The sequence below is a fragment of the Euleptes europaea genome, chromosome 17 (genome assembly GCF_029931775.1).
Source record: "Euleptes europaea isolate rEulEur1 chromosome 17, rEulEur1.hap1, whole genome shotgun sequence".
NCBI classification, from domain to species: domain Eukaryota; kingdom Metazoa; phylum Chordata; class Lepidosauria; order Squamata; family Sphaerodactylidae; genus Euleptes; species Euleptes europaea.
The window spans coordinates 16,131,366-16,147,113 of NC_079328.1; the positions used below are offsets into that span (position 1 = coordinate 16,131,366).

Here is a 15,748-nt window from a genome sequence, read left to right on the forward strand (position 1 = left end):
AGTAATAGCTCCAAATCCATGCCCTTTTGGAATGCTGCTTTTACGAGGAACTTCGATCACACTATATTTTCCCCCTTTTAATATACAAATCCAATGCCTCTGCGACTGACATAATGCCTTTTTTACTAAGTGATAGGGACCCCAAGGCTACATTGTCAGTGGCAAGATTTGTTTCAGTCCTTATATCCCTCCAACACTAGATATATGCTGCTCAAGATCAATTGATCAAGGAGTTTTAAGGGATAAAAGGAAGGAAAGAAATAGCTCCAATGGTAACTTGTGTGTGTGTGTAAGGTGCCGTCAGACCTGACCTGGATGGCCTAGGCTAGCCTGGTCTCGTCAGATCTCAGAAGCTAAGCAGGGTTGGCCCTGGTTAGTATTTGGATGGGAGACCACCAAGGAAGTCCAGGGTTGCTGTGCAGAGGAAGGCACTGGCAAACCACCTCTGTTAGTCTCTTGCCTTGAAAACCCCATAAGGGGTCACCATAAGTCGGCTGCGACTTGATGGCACTTTACACACACACACACAAGGTGCCGTCAAGTCGCAGCTGACTTATGGCGACCCCCTCATGGGGTTTTCAAGGCAAGAGACATTCGGAGGTGGTTTGCCATTGCCTCCCTCTGCGTAGCAACCCTGGTGGTCTCCCGTCCAATTACTGTCCAGGGCTGAGCCTGCTTAGCTTCTGAGATCTGATGAGTTCAGGCTAGCCTGGGCCATCCAGATCAGGCCTCCAGTGGTAACCTAACCCCTGTAATTTCTAGGATAACCAAGATAATTTGTGGCCAATAATGAAACACTTTACCACCCAAGGTGGTAAAATCTTGCATATGGTGCAGATAGGGTGGCCAGCGTGAGGCTGCCAACCATTGAGATACATACGGTATGTGTGTGGCGGGGAGGGGCTGAACATTACCATCGAGTTTTGGGGAGAGTTCTTGAGCTATGCGGTGACATCGCTTCCGGGTAACTCCAGAAGCAGTGTCACCTTATCGCTGACCACAGCAATTTCTCCCCTTCTTTTGCCCACTGAGCAGCTGTGGGGGAAGAAGGATGCTGGTGGAAGGTCTTGATTTTGTCGTGATTTGACTGGGCAAATGTCTGCTCTAATGGTGGCAAAGAGAGGACATTTCTAGAGATGCTAAGTGGCCGTGCTCTTGAACAATTAGGGATGAAGCTGTAATTAAAGTCCTACATTGTCACAGCATTATCTCATTTGACATCTTCTCTGATTTTTCCTCTACCCTTAAAACTCTCAGAATTTTTTTTTTTGGGTGGGGGTGCGGTGGCAAAATGCAATCCATACACAGAGTGTTTTTTCAGATCCAATACTTCCACCCACACCAGTTCCATGCTGGTGTTTGTTTCTTGTATATGTGTCTTCATCTTTTTCAGGTAGAAAGCAACACCACCCCCAACATGGCCTTCCCTATACTTCCTGTAGTGTTTATTTCCAGGGATGACCAGATCCCACTGTTTTGCCCCATTACACCCATTTTCTGATGGGTCCTCTACAGTTATACCTTCTTTTAGTACGAAGTATTCCAGCATTGAGCCAAGGTTTTTAGCACTGACATATAAACACTGATGCACATCATCCTTTTGACAATGTGTACAGTTTTGACTCTATATGGGGACTGTTCATTAACTGATCACTCTTATTTCTCACTCGTCTTGTTAGTGGCTTCCTAGAGGCACCTGGTTGGCTACTGTGTGAACAGACTGCTGGACTTGATGGGCCTTGGTCTGATCCAGCAGGGCCATTCTTATGTTCTTATGAGATGACTGACAAATTTCTGCCACCATCTCCAGAGGATGAGTTTTCCCAAAATGGAAGTGCCTCTATTCCTATTGGCTTTCACCTGTGGAACGTCACACTCTGCGACCTTTTGTTTTTTAGGTACCCACATCTGGTTCAATTTGTACTTCAAGTGATGCCCATCTGTTTTGTGCAGGCTTGGCTTGTCCCAAAATGTCACCCAATTCCTAAAAAAATTGAATTTGACACCACTATCTCATCCACATATCGAGAATCCTTAACTCAGTGTGTTCAGCCGGCCCTGCATGTGGGACAGATCCCCCTTCAGGGTGCTTTTGATTTGATCTACCTAGGCAGTTGTTACTTAGAGTTCTTAACCGAGCACACAATAAATGATCATGTTGTTTGTGTTTCTTTGTTGTTGCAGTCCGGGAATCGCCAGATATTGTCTCCCGAATAACCCAATATATAGCAGGAGCAAACTGTGCACACCAGTTACCTATTGCAGAGGCCATGTTGACATATAAGCAGAAAAGGTACATGACATTGAAAGAAAAATTTTAAGTGATGGAGAAATCTTGCAGATGGGCAACCATATTTCAGTTCTGAAATATCTTCCGAGAAGAAAACCATGTTATTCTGATACTATTTCCACTATTTGTGATAGGATACAAATGTGACCAATCATACTCTGTGTTCAGAACAGTTCTGCTCGTGATGAAGTTCCTCAGTGGAACAGACTCCCTTGGGCGGTGGTGGGCTCTCCTTCTTTAGAGGTTTTTAAGCAGAGGCTAATGGCCCTCTGACAGCAGTGCTGATTCTGTGAACTTAGGCAGTTCATGAGAGGGAGGGTAGGAAGGGTTGTGTCAGTGTTTGGTTCTTGTGGCCCTTTCTTACATGCTCAGGGTAATGCCGATCACCACTATTGGGTCAGGAAGCAATTTTCCTCCAGGCCAGATTGGCCAGGGATCCTGGAGGGTTTTTGTTGCCATCTTCTGGGCATGGAGTAGGGGTCACTGGGGGTGTCGGGGTGGGAGGTAGTAGTGAAATTCCTGCATTGTGCAAGGGGTTGGACTAGATGACCCTGGAGGTCCCTTCCAGCTTTATGATTCTTTGATTCTAAGTGAAAATCAGGTCTAGGTTTTGTGTTTGTTTGTTATTTAAATAAAAGATGTTGTGACTCCAAAGTGGCCCCTAAGGTCAATTCAAACCAGAGGTACAATTTGTAAAGCAGTCCAAATATGGCACAACAAGGCACCAAGAAGGGGACTCTTACGTTGCACTGCAGTAATGCCATTGCTTCCCATGCCACTGAGGTCACATAAGACATTTCCCATCTAACGGCAACAAAAGCATTTGCGACACCAAAATGTTCAGGATAATGTGTTCTGTCACATACGAAAAGACTTCCAACCCCCGCCCCCCAAATCTTTCTTGCCTCTCTTTAGGGACCCCTTATTGTTTGTTCACTGCATTCTGTACACAGTCCAGAATTTGCAGTGTCTTTTGAAATAATTAAGGTAGAAGCATGAAACATACTATATGAAAGAGCATATCTCAGGCTTTGGATATATGTATAATGCAAGGTCCTTAGGGACCGAATGGAAAGTGCACTTCAGGTCTAAGAAGGCTGCAAACAGTTTCCCGCTCGTCCCAAGGCGATATTTGCTGGACAGATGATGCAGGACTAGGCAGTGGTCCATGGTAGATCTACCTTTGGAAAAGCCAATTTGTTCTTGCCCAATTAGTGGTGTAGCCCAATCGAGTAGTTTGGGAAGTAAGTGGTTGGCATAAAGCTTGCCAACCACTGAAAGAAGGCTGATCCGTTGAAAATTGGCCTAAATAGTGGGGTCACCTTTCTTGAAGATGGGTGTCACTATCACCGAAGTCCAGAAGTCAGGCAGGACTCCACTCTGATCGATTTTAGTAAAGAGGGCTGCTAGCATAGGTGCCCATTTGTCAGGGAATCTAGAAAGGACTTCGGATGGGAGGCCATCAGGGCTGGGGCTTTGCCCGGTTTGAGTTTAGTAATTAGCAATTTGGCCTCATCTATTGTTACCGGTGGCCAGTTAGGGTTCCCCTGCAGTGTTTGATCAGTGGAATTCGCCGGCGAGATGCTTGGGTTGTGAAAAATGGTAGTAAAATGATCAGCCCATCTGAGGCTGGGATCAAGGACTGCAGATTGGCTGTACTTGAGTTGTTGTTGTTGGAGACTATACGGCAGACGTTTTTGGGGTCTTTCTCTTGGACTGCCTCATAAAGTCTATTCCAAATCTTAGTCAGCTGAGAACTTTTTTGTCCAATAGCAATTGCTTATAGCTCCGTCTTAGGGAGAGATATTCTTGGAACAGTACGCTATCGTTGCATAGTTGGCATTTCTTATAGATCCAACGCAGATGGAACTTAAAGCTCAGACATTCGTTGTCAAACCAGAAAGGAGTTTCGGGCAGGAGTCCTAGACAAAGCAAGAACTAGGCACTCACGATGAATATGAGTTATTAGTTAATTATATGCCTGCAGAGCTTTGTCGGGAGGTTGGGCCTTTGTTTTTTCAGAGAGGAGTTGATCCACTGTTCCTGCCGCTAGAAGTCTGGCGAGTTTCTTCTCAAGTACAGGGGACCACTTGATAGAGATGCGTGCGGTATTGTTAACAAAAGGTGCAGTTACTGGTCGTTCGAAGGCTATATGTGTAAGCAGTGGGCAATGATCACTTTCAGTCCTGGCTACAACTTCAAAGTGAGTTATATGTTCTCTTAAGTCCGATGAAACAATGGTGTAGTCAATGACACTGCGACCATTTATGAATCTATACGTAAACTCTTCGAGTTTGTCGCTAGGGAGGGATCCGTTAAGGATCGATCTGTTTGCAGGGAGACATAGTTCGATCATAAAAGCGGCTGCTTTATTTGTGGATGGGTCTTTTGATGTTCTTTTGAAGGACAGAGTGTCAGATGTCACCACCTCAGGGTTTAATCTGAATTTATGGCACCAATCATCGTTATCACTTCTGATTCTCGCGTTTAAATCACTGGCGATCAGGTGAGGAGTTGAGGGGTGTCACTGTTCCAGGTGGGTTATGTACTTGATAAAATGAGTCCACTGGTCAGTAAGAAGAACATCGTCAGCCGCTGGCGGAAGATAAACATTGGTTATTATAATCTGGTGACAGCTAAGGACACCACCACACTCTATTGATTTGCTAAGCGTCAAGTATCTTCCTTTCCGACACCAAGGATGGAGGGTGCTACTGAAGTTCGCAAATCCGAAGATACCAGCTCGGCTGCTAAATAGGAAAGGTCTGTTAGCATCCTTTGAAATCTTCCCTACCAGAATCTTTACAATAGACTTGACTTCCCCCCTCTTTCCCACCAGGACACAGCAATTCTCTTTCCCATCCAACACCATCTCCCCTAATGGAAGCAAGCCTAGGGCTAAACCTCAACCTCAAATGGAAGACCTGGTAAATTTGGAGGCTGGAACCCCAGAGGAATCAACTGAACCCTCTGATCAATTGACCTCTCTCCTCAATAAATTCCGTACTAATTTAAATTCCCAATGTCTTACCCTCAAAGGGTCTCCCTAGATAACCCTTGACCACAGTGACTTAGAACAAGCATTGAGCTCTCAAGTAGAAACTCAAAGAGCAAATCTTCCATCCTACCCACTCTTTGTACTTGAGCCCCAAGTGATTTGTAAAGCTCCTCAGCCGACAAATATTGAGACAGCTGCAGTACAACAGAAAAATTAGTCACCCTCTATCATAACACATAATCAACCTGCCCTTCTTGCCACACACAGAACAGGATTAAATGGTGGCATCTTCCATTACTTTTCTGGCGCCCTGGAGGAGATTCAGCAAATCGACTGACTCCCAGTCTACCTGACCGACTCCACACTAACCTGCCTATCTTGGAACATGGCAGGATGGAAACGTCACGCTGGCGACCATGACCTTCTAGACTTCTTATCTTCCTTTGATATAATTTTGATACAAGTCAAGTCAAGTAGCCTTTATTGGCATAAGATAAAGTGTATAAAAGCAAATACATAAAATCCATACAGTACAAGAAACTCCATAGTTTTTACAGTAAAATCAATTAAGGTGCATTAGACAATTTAACAGTTCTAGGCCAGCATTATTTGGTGCACAAGCGCTCACGCTCTTGAATCGCGAACTGTAAGAATTTTGCCACCAATTCAATTTTTATGGGGTCCTGGGTGGTCATGAGTAGAGACACCTTATTTTTGGCGGGTAACCATCCCCTGTCCACAAATAACGGGTCAATAAATTGGGAATGGCCCCTAGAATAAAATGAACAGTTAAGGAAGACATGGGAAACTGATTCTATTTTGCCCTCCCCACAAGGACAGGCCCTATCCGTATATGAGACCTTATTGAAGCTTCCGTAGAGCAAGGCGGAAGGAAGGACATTAAATCTAGTGAGCATGTAAGCCCTTGTCTGTTGGGGATCAGTTAAGCATGAGAGGTAGTATGCTAAGGACTGATTGTATGTCCCGGGCTTCCAGTATATAGGGGAGTATCTACTGCAGGCCAATCCTCTAAGCTCCTGCAGATCTATATCCAAAAGCGTGTTCTTAATCAGCTCAAAAGCTGATTTCTCTGTGAGGCAAAGAGTCCAAGGGGATTCCAATTGATCTAATTTTGCTTTCGATATAATTTGTCCAACTAGCACATTCAAATTCTGATAGCATATGATGGGCAAAACTCTGGTTTGAAATGCCAGTGTAACCAGAATTTGGTTGTCATGAGCCAGGCTCTGGTTTCCAAACGCATTTGGTTTGTTTCTTTGTATCAAAATAATTTTGATACAAGAAACGTGGACAACAGAGGGAGCCTCCCTACCAGGTTTCCTCTCTTTTTCTGTTCCAGCGACTAGAAGTCATACCAGGGGACTCCTCAGGGCTGGCCTTTCTGTATTAATATCCCGAAGTATGGGGGCAAAACCAATAGCTCTGGACCCTTGCCCCCCTTTTGCCCAAATATCAATTAACATTCTAATACAAAATTGATATAAGGGTTGAGACTCTGGCCTCTGGCAAGGCAGGTGGGTGAGAAGGACAAGGGAGTGGGGAGCAGGTGGATGAGAGGAGTCCAGCTGGTCTCTAGCCCAACCCTCCCATGATGCTGAAATCTCCTTGCAAGAGGAGCAGTCCAACTGCCCTGAGACATGGCAGAGAAGACCATTAACTCCTGGCAGCCATTGGGATGATTGGACAACCTCGACAGTGGTGCGAATTCCCTGCCGGTTTGGGACAATACCTGCCTGGTTAGCTTAGATTTTGGACTTTATTTGAATGAATATGAGTAATATGAATGTTGGTTTAACTTACTAACTAATGGATTATTATTTGAAATTGGTTTTGAATTACAGTGACTTTGGCTGAGGGATAGATTGATTTCTTGTACTCTTCATTAATAGTGTTTGTGGGGTTATGCATTTTTGGATTGTTTTGGTAATTGGGGGAAAAACAACATATTTTTGCTAAAAATTATTCCCTGAAAAACAAACATTCAAGGAAATGAGGAGGAGGAAACCAAGACCATCAGTGTAAATGTTAAAAGAGTTATTGGTCAAGGAATTTAAGGATTCTGAAAGCAGATTAAGTCAGACGTTATTAGATAGGGAGAAACGTCTGAAAGAAAAATAGAATGAATGAAATAAGAAATTAGAAGGAATTTCAGAAACTAAAGTTAAAATTAATATTAAATTAGAAAATTGGGGGGCGGGGGAATGGAAACTGAGAAACAACTTGGACAATATGACCAAAAGATCCCTAGATTTAAAGAGACGCAGATTAACGCATTAAAAGAATTGTATGGAATTTGTGGTTTTGATAGTACTGTGCATGTAGCATAGGATTTTAATGTGGCAAAATTATTAAATAAACCTAAGGAAATATCCTTATTGTGATGTGTGTGTTTAGTGCCGTCAAGTCGCGTCCGACTCATGGCGACCCTATGAATGAAAGTCCTCCAAAATGGCCTATCTTTGACAGCCTTGCTCAGATCTTACAAACTGAAGGCTGTGGCTTTCTTTATTGAGTCAATCCATCTCTTGTTGGGTCTTCCTCTTTTCCTTCTGCCCTCAACTTTTCCTAGCATGACTGTCTTTTCCAGTGACTCTTGTCATCTCATGACGTGACCAAAATACGATAGCCTCAGTTTATTCATTTTAGCTTCTAGGGTCAGTTCAGGCTTGATTTGATCTCGAACCCACTGATTTGTTTTTTTGGCAGTCCACGGAATCCGTAACACTCTCCTCCCAACACCACATTTCAAAGGAATCTATTTTCTTCCTATCAGCTTTCTTCACTGTCCAGCTTTCACACCCATACATAGTAATAGGGAATACGATGGCATGAATTAATCTAGTCTTGGTGGCCAGTGACACATCCTTACACTTTAGAATCTTTTCTAGCTCCTTCATGGCTGCCCTTCCCAGTCTCAATCTCCTTCTGATTTCTTGGCTGCAGTCTCCCTTTTGGCTGATGGTGGAGCCAAGGAATAGAAAGTCTTGAACAATTTCAATTTCCTCATTGTCAACCTTAAAGTTGTGTAATTCTCCTGTAGTCATTACTTTTGTTTTCTTGATGTTCAGCTGTAGTCCTGCTTTGGCACTTTCTCTTTTAACTTTCAGCAGTAGTCGTTTCAGATCTTCACTATTTTCTGCCAATAATGTAGTGTCATCAGCCTATCTCAAATTATTAATGTTCCTCCCTCCAATTTTCACTCCACCTTCATCTAAATCTAATCCAGCTTTCCTAATGATATGTTCTGCATATAGACTGAAGAGATAGGGAGATAAAATACATCCTTGTCTGACACCTTTGCCAATTGGAAACCATTCCGTTTCTTCATATTCTGTTCTAACTGTGGCCTCTTGTCCAGAGTACAGGTTGCGCATCAAAACCATCAGATGTAGTGGCACACCCATATCCTTTAAAAACAGCCATAGCTTTTCATGATCCACACAGTCAAAAGCTTTGCTGTAATCTATGAAACACAAGCTGATTTTCTTCTGAAATTCTCTCGTATTCACCAGTAACCAGCGTATATTTGGAATATGATCTCTAGTGCCTCTTCCTTTTCTGAAACCAGCTTGAACATCAGGCGTTTCTCGTTCCATATATGGTAACAGCCTTTGCTGTAAGATTTTGAGCATCGCTTTACTTGCATGAGAAATTAATGCGATGGTCCAATAGTTGCTGCAATCTTTGATGTCTCCTTTCTTGGGAATTGGAATGTAAATGGATCGTTTCCGGTCTGTGGGCCATTGTTTTGTTTTCCATATCTGTTGGCATATTCTTGTCAAGATTTTGATGGATTCCGTTTCTGTGGCTTGGAATAGCTCTATTGATATCCCATCTGCTCCTGGTGATTTGTTTCTCCAATTGCTCTCAATGCAGCTTTCACTTCACTTTCTAAAACTGTAGGTTCTTCTTCAAAAGATTCTTCTTGGAAAAAATCTTTTATCCTTTCATATCTTCTGTATAGTTCTTCAGTGTATTGTTCCCACCTTTTCTTTATTTTGTCCTGTTCAGTTAATGTATTTCCATGCTTTAAATTTCCCTTTGATTTCTTGGATCTTGTGGAACAGATCTCTTGTTTTTCCTTTTTTGTTCTCTTCTATTTCTTTACACTGGTTATTATAATAGGTCTCGTTGTCTCTATGTGCGAGTCGCTGGAACGTTGCACTTAGACTTTTGATTCTATTTCTGTCACCTTCAACTTTTGCTTCTCGTCTATCTCTGGCAATTTTAAGAGTTTCCTCAGACATCCATCAAGGTTTTTCTTTTCTTTTGGCTACAGGAATAGTCTTTGCACTTTCTTCCTTGATAATATCTCTAGTTTCCACCCACAGTTCTTCAGGTTTACATTCACTTGAACTCAGTAATGCAAATCTGTTCCTTACATGGTTCCTTATTGTGATCTTTGTGTTTAAAGGTGAACAAGGGCCTAACACAAACATCGTGAAGAGACCAAGGCAGACTGACAGCTGACCAGCTGACCGTCTAATACTTGCTGATTAGAATCTGAGTCTTCTTAGATTTTGGAATACCTGGACTCACAGGTTCAAAAATAGAGCTGAATGGACAAAAGAGAACTATTAGATAAGAGAAACCTTCCAAAGTGTGTACGGCATAGCTTCTCATATTGAGCTTCCACTAAAACATCCTTTACTGTTGTATCAACGAAAAACTAATCACCCTAGAAAGTAACAAATGGCAGACTAGATTTGAAGGCATTATTTATATTCCAGCCTGATGCTTCAAGATGTATAGAAATTGATCCCCTCCATGGTGCCCACAGGTACCACGTTAGGGACCCCTGGTATAATGGAGCAGCTCAGGAGGCGACTTTGATAAGGGATAATCTTTTCCTCTATTGATTTTTTTGTTGCCTTAGAAAACAGTTCTTCAATTCTTTTGGGTTCTTAAGTGTCTTTGCTGGTAGACTGAATTGTTTTATCCTATTTTGTACTCAGTTTGCTGATTGACTGAATAGTCTTTTTCATTCCTGCAATCTGCCCAGCCCCACTGTATTACCAGGAATCTATGACATTAGATTCAGGTGTTTTTATCATAATTTGCTCCCTGATTGACTGAATAGTTATCATTCACATTTGTAATCGTCCTTGAGTCCCAGCGAGAAAGGTGGACTATAAATGAAGCTAACAAAGAAGAAAAATAACAAGAATGTGATAGAGCATATCTTCCTGAGCACTTTGGCATAAGGAAATATTGTTGTTTCAGTCTGTTTACACTTCACTCCTGCGTTGCCTGGACTGAGGAAATTTAGCTTCTCTCTCTTTTCCTCCCCCTTGCAAAAGGTAGGCACCCATGTAAACTCAGTGGCATGGGAGCCACAGCAGCGCCCTTCCTATCAGTTCCGTCAAGTTGAGGTGAGATCGGGCCATGGCAAATGAGGCCCTGCAGCAGCTTCTCTCCATGCCAGGGTCAGCTCTGAGAAGATTGGTGAATACTGGCAGGGAGAGAAGACGCCGGACGGGGTCCTCCCGAGTGTTCTGAGGTTTCCAAGTTATGATGGAGGTGCAACGGGGACCCGGAGTGCCTTATACCATTCTCCTCTCCCCTATTTTATTATCACAACAAAACGGTGAGGTAAGTTAGGCTGAGAAAGAGTATTTCGCCCAAGGTCACTCGGTTCCTGTGCTACTGGGATAATGGAAGAACCCAGCTATGAAAGTGGTTGTACTTTGTATTTCCAAGTACAGTAATGTATTTTCTTCTTTTGGTTGCTTTCGGAAAAAGGAAAAAGACCTTTCATTTTGATTTTAATGTAAGGTAATAGTTTCTCTAGATTTCCTTCCCATTCTGTTATCCTATCTTTTTTCCTGGGCTGGTCTTTTATTTCTCAATTAGCCTTCTAATACTTGCCGATTTGCTCCTTATTGCGGTAGAATTCATGGGCCAAATGGTCAAGAGCTCATGTTTCATACAGGCATTTTGTGATTCATACAGGCTTTCCTCTTCAAACAGAGCTTATTTATTTATTTCCTTCATTTATAAATGAGGGAGAGGAGAATTGATATAAGCGGCCTTGGTTCCCCATTGGGAGGAAGGCAGGGTATAAATGAAATAAATAAATACCCAGGCTTTCTCCCCAGTGGGTATCTACAGTGGCTTATACCATTCTCCTCTCCCCCATTTTATTGTCACGACAAACCTGTGAGGTAGGTTAGGCTAAGAAATAGTATCTGAGCAAGGTCACCCAGTGAGTTTCCCTGGTGGAGTGGGGATTTGAACCTGGGTCTCATAGTCTTAACTCTCTAACCATCGTATCACACTGGTTTGAGCAGAAAGAAGAATTGTAACCATTGTAATGGCAATTGCAGAATGCACTGATCTAAATATTCTGTCAGGAATCAGTGGGCTTAGCCTGGAGTAACTATGCCTAGGATTGCAAGAGTTGCTACATCTTTACGTTATAGCAATAAAGGCTGTAATCAGCATATTCCTCCGAAACCCAAAGGACTGACTGGGGACTCAATGTAGTTACCCTCAGGCTGACGTTTTCTTTCATTGTCCAGGCATAGCTCGACGCAGACTCTGGCAAAAGGCCACACTAACATGGACCCTTAAAAAGCAATGACCATTGGAAGTGGAACGGAAGGCCACACCATGCGAACAGGACTGCAGTGAGGGAAAACTAAAAACCAGCTCTGTAGCAGACAGCTGTTTTGCTAATTTTGTTTGATTTTTTCCATCAATATTACTCTTGATTTTTACATATTTATTTATTTAGCATTTTTTTACGCCATCCTTCCTCCAAGGAAGTAATGGGAGCACAGATTGTTTTCCCACTCCATTTTGTCCTTACAACAGCCCTGTGAGGGAGGTTAAGCTGGTGGCCCAAGGTCCACCAGCAAGCTTCCATGGCAGAATGGGAATTTGATCCTGGGTCTCCAAAACTGTAGTCCAGTACTTTAACCACTACAAAACATTACTTCTGTTATCCTGAAAAGTTCTTTTAAGTCAGATGCTTGGATTCTCTTAAAGGTCTTCCATGGCAATGTTTTCTTCCTGGTGCCTTTTTCTTGTTGCTGTCTTGTTTCTGTTAATATAAGTGATGCAGTGGATTGTGTTAACTTGTTATGTTTACTCACGAGATTGTCCGATCTAATTGTTACAAATGTCTTAGTGGTCTTTAAACAAAGTAACCTTCCAAAAATGTCATATAAACCCAGATACCTACCATCAGTGCTTCTGGAACTATGCCAAGGCTTGAAGGGAGAGCCCCTGTGAGATAAGTCTGTGTGTTAGAGGCATTGATTTGCAAGTGTCTGACCAGAGAGTGTTCCCCCATGGTGAGGCTATGATGGGCAAAATAGTGATGGAACAGTTTTTATATGTGATGCCAGCCAAAAGCCGGGGTTGAGCCTTGTGGTGACAGCCAGAGAAGCTATCGGTCCTTTCAAAACTTATGGAAACTGGGCAGTGAAAGCCTCAGTCACTAGCAAAGAATGACTTGGTATGATTTGTGGCTTATATGTGACTACGTATACACTGTGAAGGAACAATAGTTAGTTTGTTATTGCTATTACTAATATTAGTTTGAGGTGCTTTTTATGAGTTTATGAAGCATAGTCACTACAGTTTTAATAAGCCATGTATTTTCAACGGTGAATTGGGGCTATTCGTGTAAAAACAAAGGATGTGAAAAGAAGTGAAAACACACTTTACAATGAAAATCAATACAGCCGTACAAGACATTTGCAACAATCCCCTTCCTATTTGAAACGATGAAAAAGGGGTGCCACACACTGTGATAACATTTGCTTCAGGTTGTTAATTCACTTTTATGCAAGTTAAATGAAAGGCATTTCAAAGGATGTGGGTGGTGTAGGTGCCCCGGGTAGGCCCTCTTCCGTAAGGTAGGTCCTCTTCCATAAATTAGGTCCTCTTCCATAAATTAGGTCCTCTTCCATAAGCACTTTCTTTTGACCATCCCCTCTACAAGCCTTTTCTACCCGCTATTTTGGGACAAGGGCAGACAATTTCAACAGTGCCAAATGGGCTTAGAATGGATCTAATTAAAAAAAAAACAACAGAAAAAGTTTATAAGTATGTGAAATGTTTGGGATTCAAAAATGTTCTTGCATCCCAACATTAATGGTCTTTTAAGCTCTAGTGGCCTGAGGATTTTGATAAAAGAGAAACATCCGCTACTGTATGTGAGCTCTTTTCCAGTTAATTCCCATGGCGCTTCATTCCCTTCCTTCTGGATTGTTGGTCATGGCCAAAAAATGATGCATGCACTGCCTGTGAGGTGCATGTTGTGCATTAGACTGACGGTTTGGGAATGCATGCTGAGCAGAACAGATGCTTGGGGAGAGAAAAATTCTCTGATACTTTGTTTTGTTTCCCCCCCCCCCACGTTTTTTTCTCTCCAGTAATTTTTTTGAAGATGCCTAACACAAGCAAAAATGTAAGACCATATAAATGGTAAAAATAATTGAAATCAGTTATAACCATAAAATCCTGACAACGATAGCAAAATGTGTAAGTCAATTAAAGTAAGGATAATGACATTGATTTACCTAGTTCCTAAGTTGATAAAGTTGTCACCAAGCAAGTATCTCTGGGGAGGGTAGTGCACAGGTATTACACAACCCCTGAAGGTGGTGCCACATAGAAAAGGACCTCAGAAGATGTCAGGGGATGTGCTGATACAGTGAGGGGGAAAAAGTATTTCATCCCCTGCTAAATTTGCCCGTTTGCCCTCTGACGAAGAAATGACCAGTCCATAATTTTAATGGTAGGTTTATTGTAGCTGTGAGAGACACCTTGTGAGGTAGGTGGGGCTGAGAGAGTTCGGAGAGAACTGTGACTAGCCCAAGGTCTCCCAGCAGGCTTCATCTGTAGAGTGGGGAATCAAACCCAGTTCTCCAGATTAGACTCCACCGCTCATAACCAATACACCATGCTGGTTGAATGACGTAATCTGTAGATTTAGAGTTGAATAGTTTGGTATATGATGATGTCACCCAGTTATACCTGTCATTAAGCCCCAGAAAACAGGTGCCCAGGCCAGTGTCTGAGCGCTTTGGTCTGGTGGATGAAGATGTACAAGCTGAAACTGAATCCAGACAAGGAGGAGGTGATGTTGGTTGGGAAAGCTGATATTGTGGTTGGGATAGACTTGTCTTCTTGAGATGCTGTTTTGACTGTCATTAGCCAATCTGGTGAAGAGTTTGAGGATGCTCCTGGATTTAGTCTTGTGGAAAGAAAAAGCAGGTTGAAACAGTTGTTAGGAGTATCATCTGTCCTGTTCATTTTATCCCATGATTGTCTTCCTTTTTAGTCTCAGCTGACCTACCTATACTGATCCATAATTTTGAAATCTTTATTATGTCCATGGAGCTGCTATATGATGACAACTCAGAGGCTTCATTGGGTACAAAATATAGCAGCCCACTCATTGACAGGGGCCAGCCACTATGCTCACATTATGCCAGTATTAAAGCAGCTGCATTGGCTATACATTTGCTTCCAGGCTCAATTTGAGGTGTCCTTCATAGCCTTGAGGTCCACAAATCTGAAGAGCTGCCCCCCCAAAAAAAACCCCCTCTGCAGTCCAGCAGCTTCTCCTTGTAGTGCCTCGTTGCAAATGGTGTATCTTAATACCACATGCCTGAGAGTCTTCTCTGTTGCCACTCCTGCCCTGGGGAATGGGGCTTCCAGAAGTGGTCCAGGCTGCCCTGGCCCTTCTAGTCTTTCAGAAGGCCTCCAAGGCTGCATTGTTGGAAAGGCCTTTTATCACAGCAGCTACTAGCTTCCCTCTGATTCTTCCCACAGAGATTGCGCAGGTGCATCCTCCTTTATGCTGTGCTCCAGAAAGCCTCCAGATAAAGGTGTGGAGCTCTCTGGTGGGGTCTCAAGGAGGGTCTGCACATATGCTGTGGGTTGCATGCCAACAGGGGCTGCAAAGACCATTGTTTTGATTCAGAGTGGCTGATATTGACTGATGCTGTATATGAGATAATCTGACTTGAGTTCACTGGAAATCTGTAGATCAGGGGCGTCAAACTCAATTATTAAGAGGGCCAGATATGACATAAATGTCACTTGGTCAGGCCAGGCCATGCCTCAAGAGTGGGTCGGTGGCTGCCTCAGCTAGCTCATGGGCCAGATAAGAGCTCTGAAGGGGCCGGATCCAGCTCACGGGCCTTATGTTTGACACCCCTGCTGTAGATGATAACTTGCTTATGCAGAGTGTGAAGCAGCGAACGTCCTCATGTTTGAGCGACCACATTTTCTGCATTCCACTGAAAGTAATGAAAGTGTACCCTCTTACGACAGGAAAATCTCTGTGAATTGCATGAGATTTTGAATATGAAAAAAGCAACAACAACATAGCTATTAGAGCATTTTTCTGCTGTGCTGGTACTTGTACTGTTGGACTGTTCTCCATCTCTTAGCTGCACTGGGATAAAGAGCTCTGATCT

General features: G+C 42.9%; 1 protein-coding gene across 1 annotated transcript in view; it reads left to right on the forward strand.

Moving 5' to 3' along the window:
- PACS2 (phosphofurin acidic cluster sorting protein 2) overlaps positions 1-15,748 on the forward strand; it is a 90,602-nt gene that overhangs the window by 53,718 nt on the left and 21,136 nt on the right. Inside the window, exon 17 of the mRNA XM_056862900.1 lies at positions 2,185-2,293. Within this exon, the coding sequence (XP_056718878.1) occupies positions 2,185-2,293 (109 nt within the window). The remainder of the gene's footprint in view (positions 1-2,184; positions 2,294-15,748) is intronic.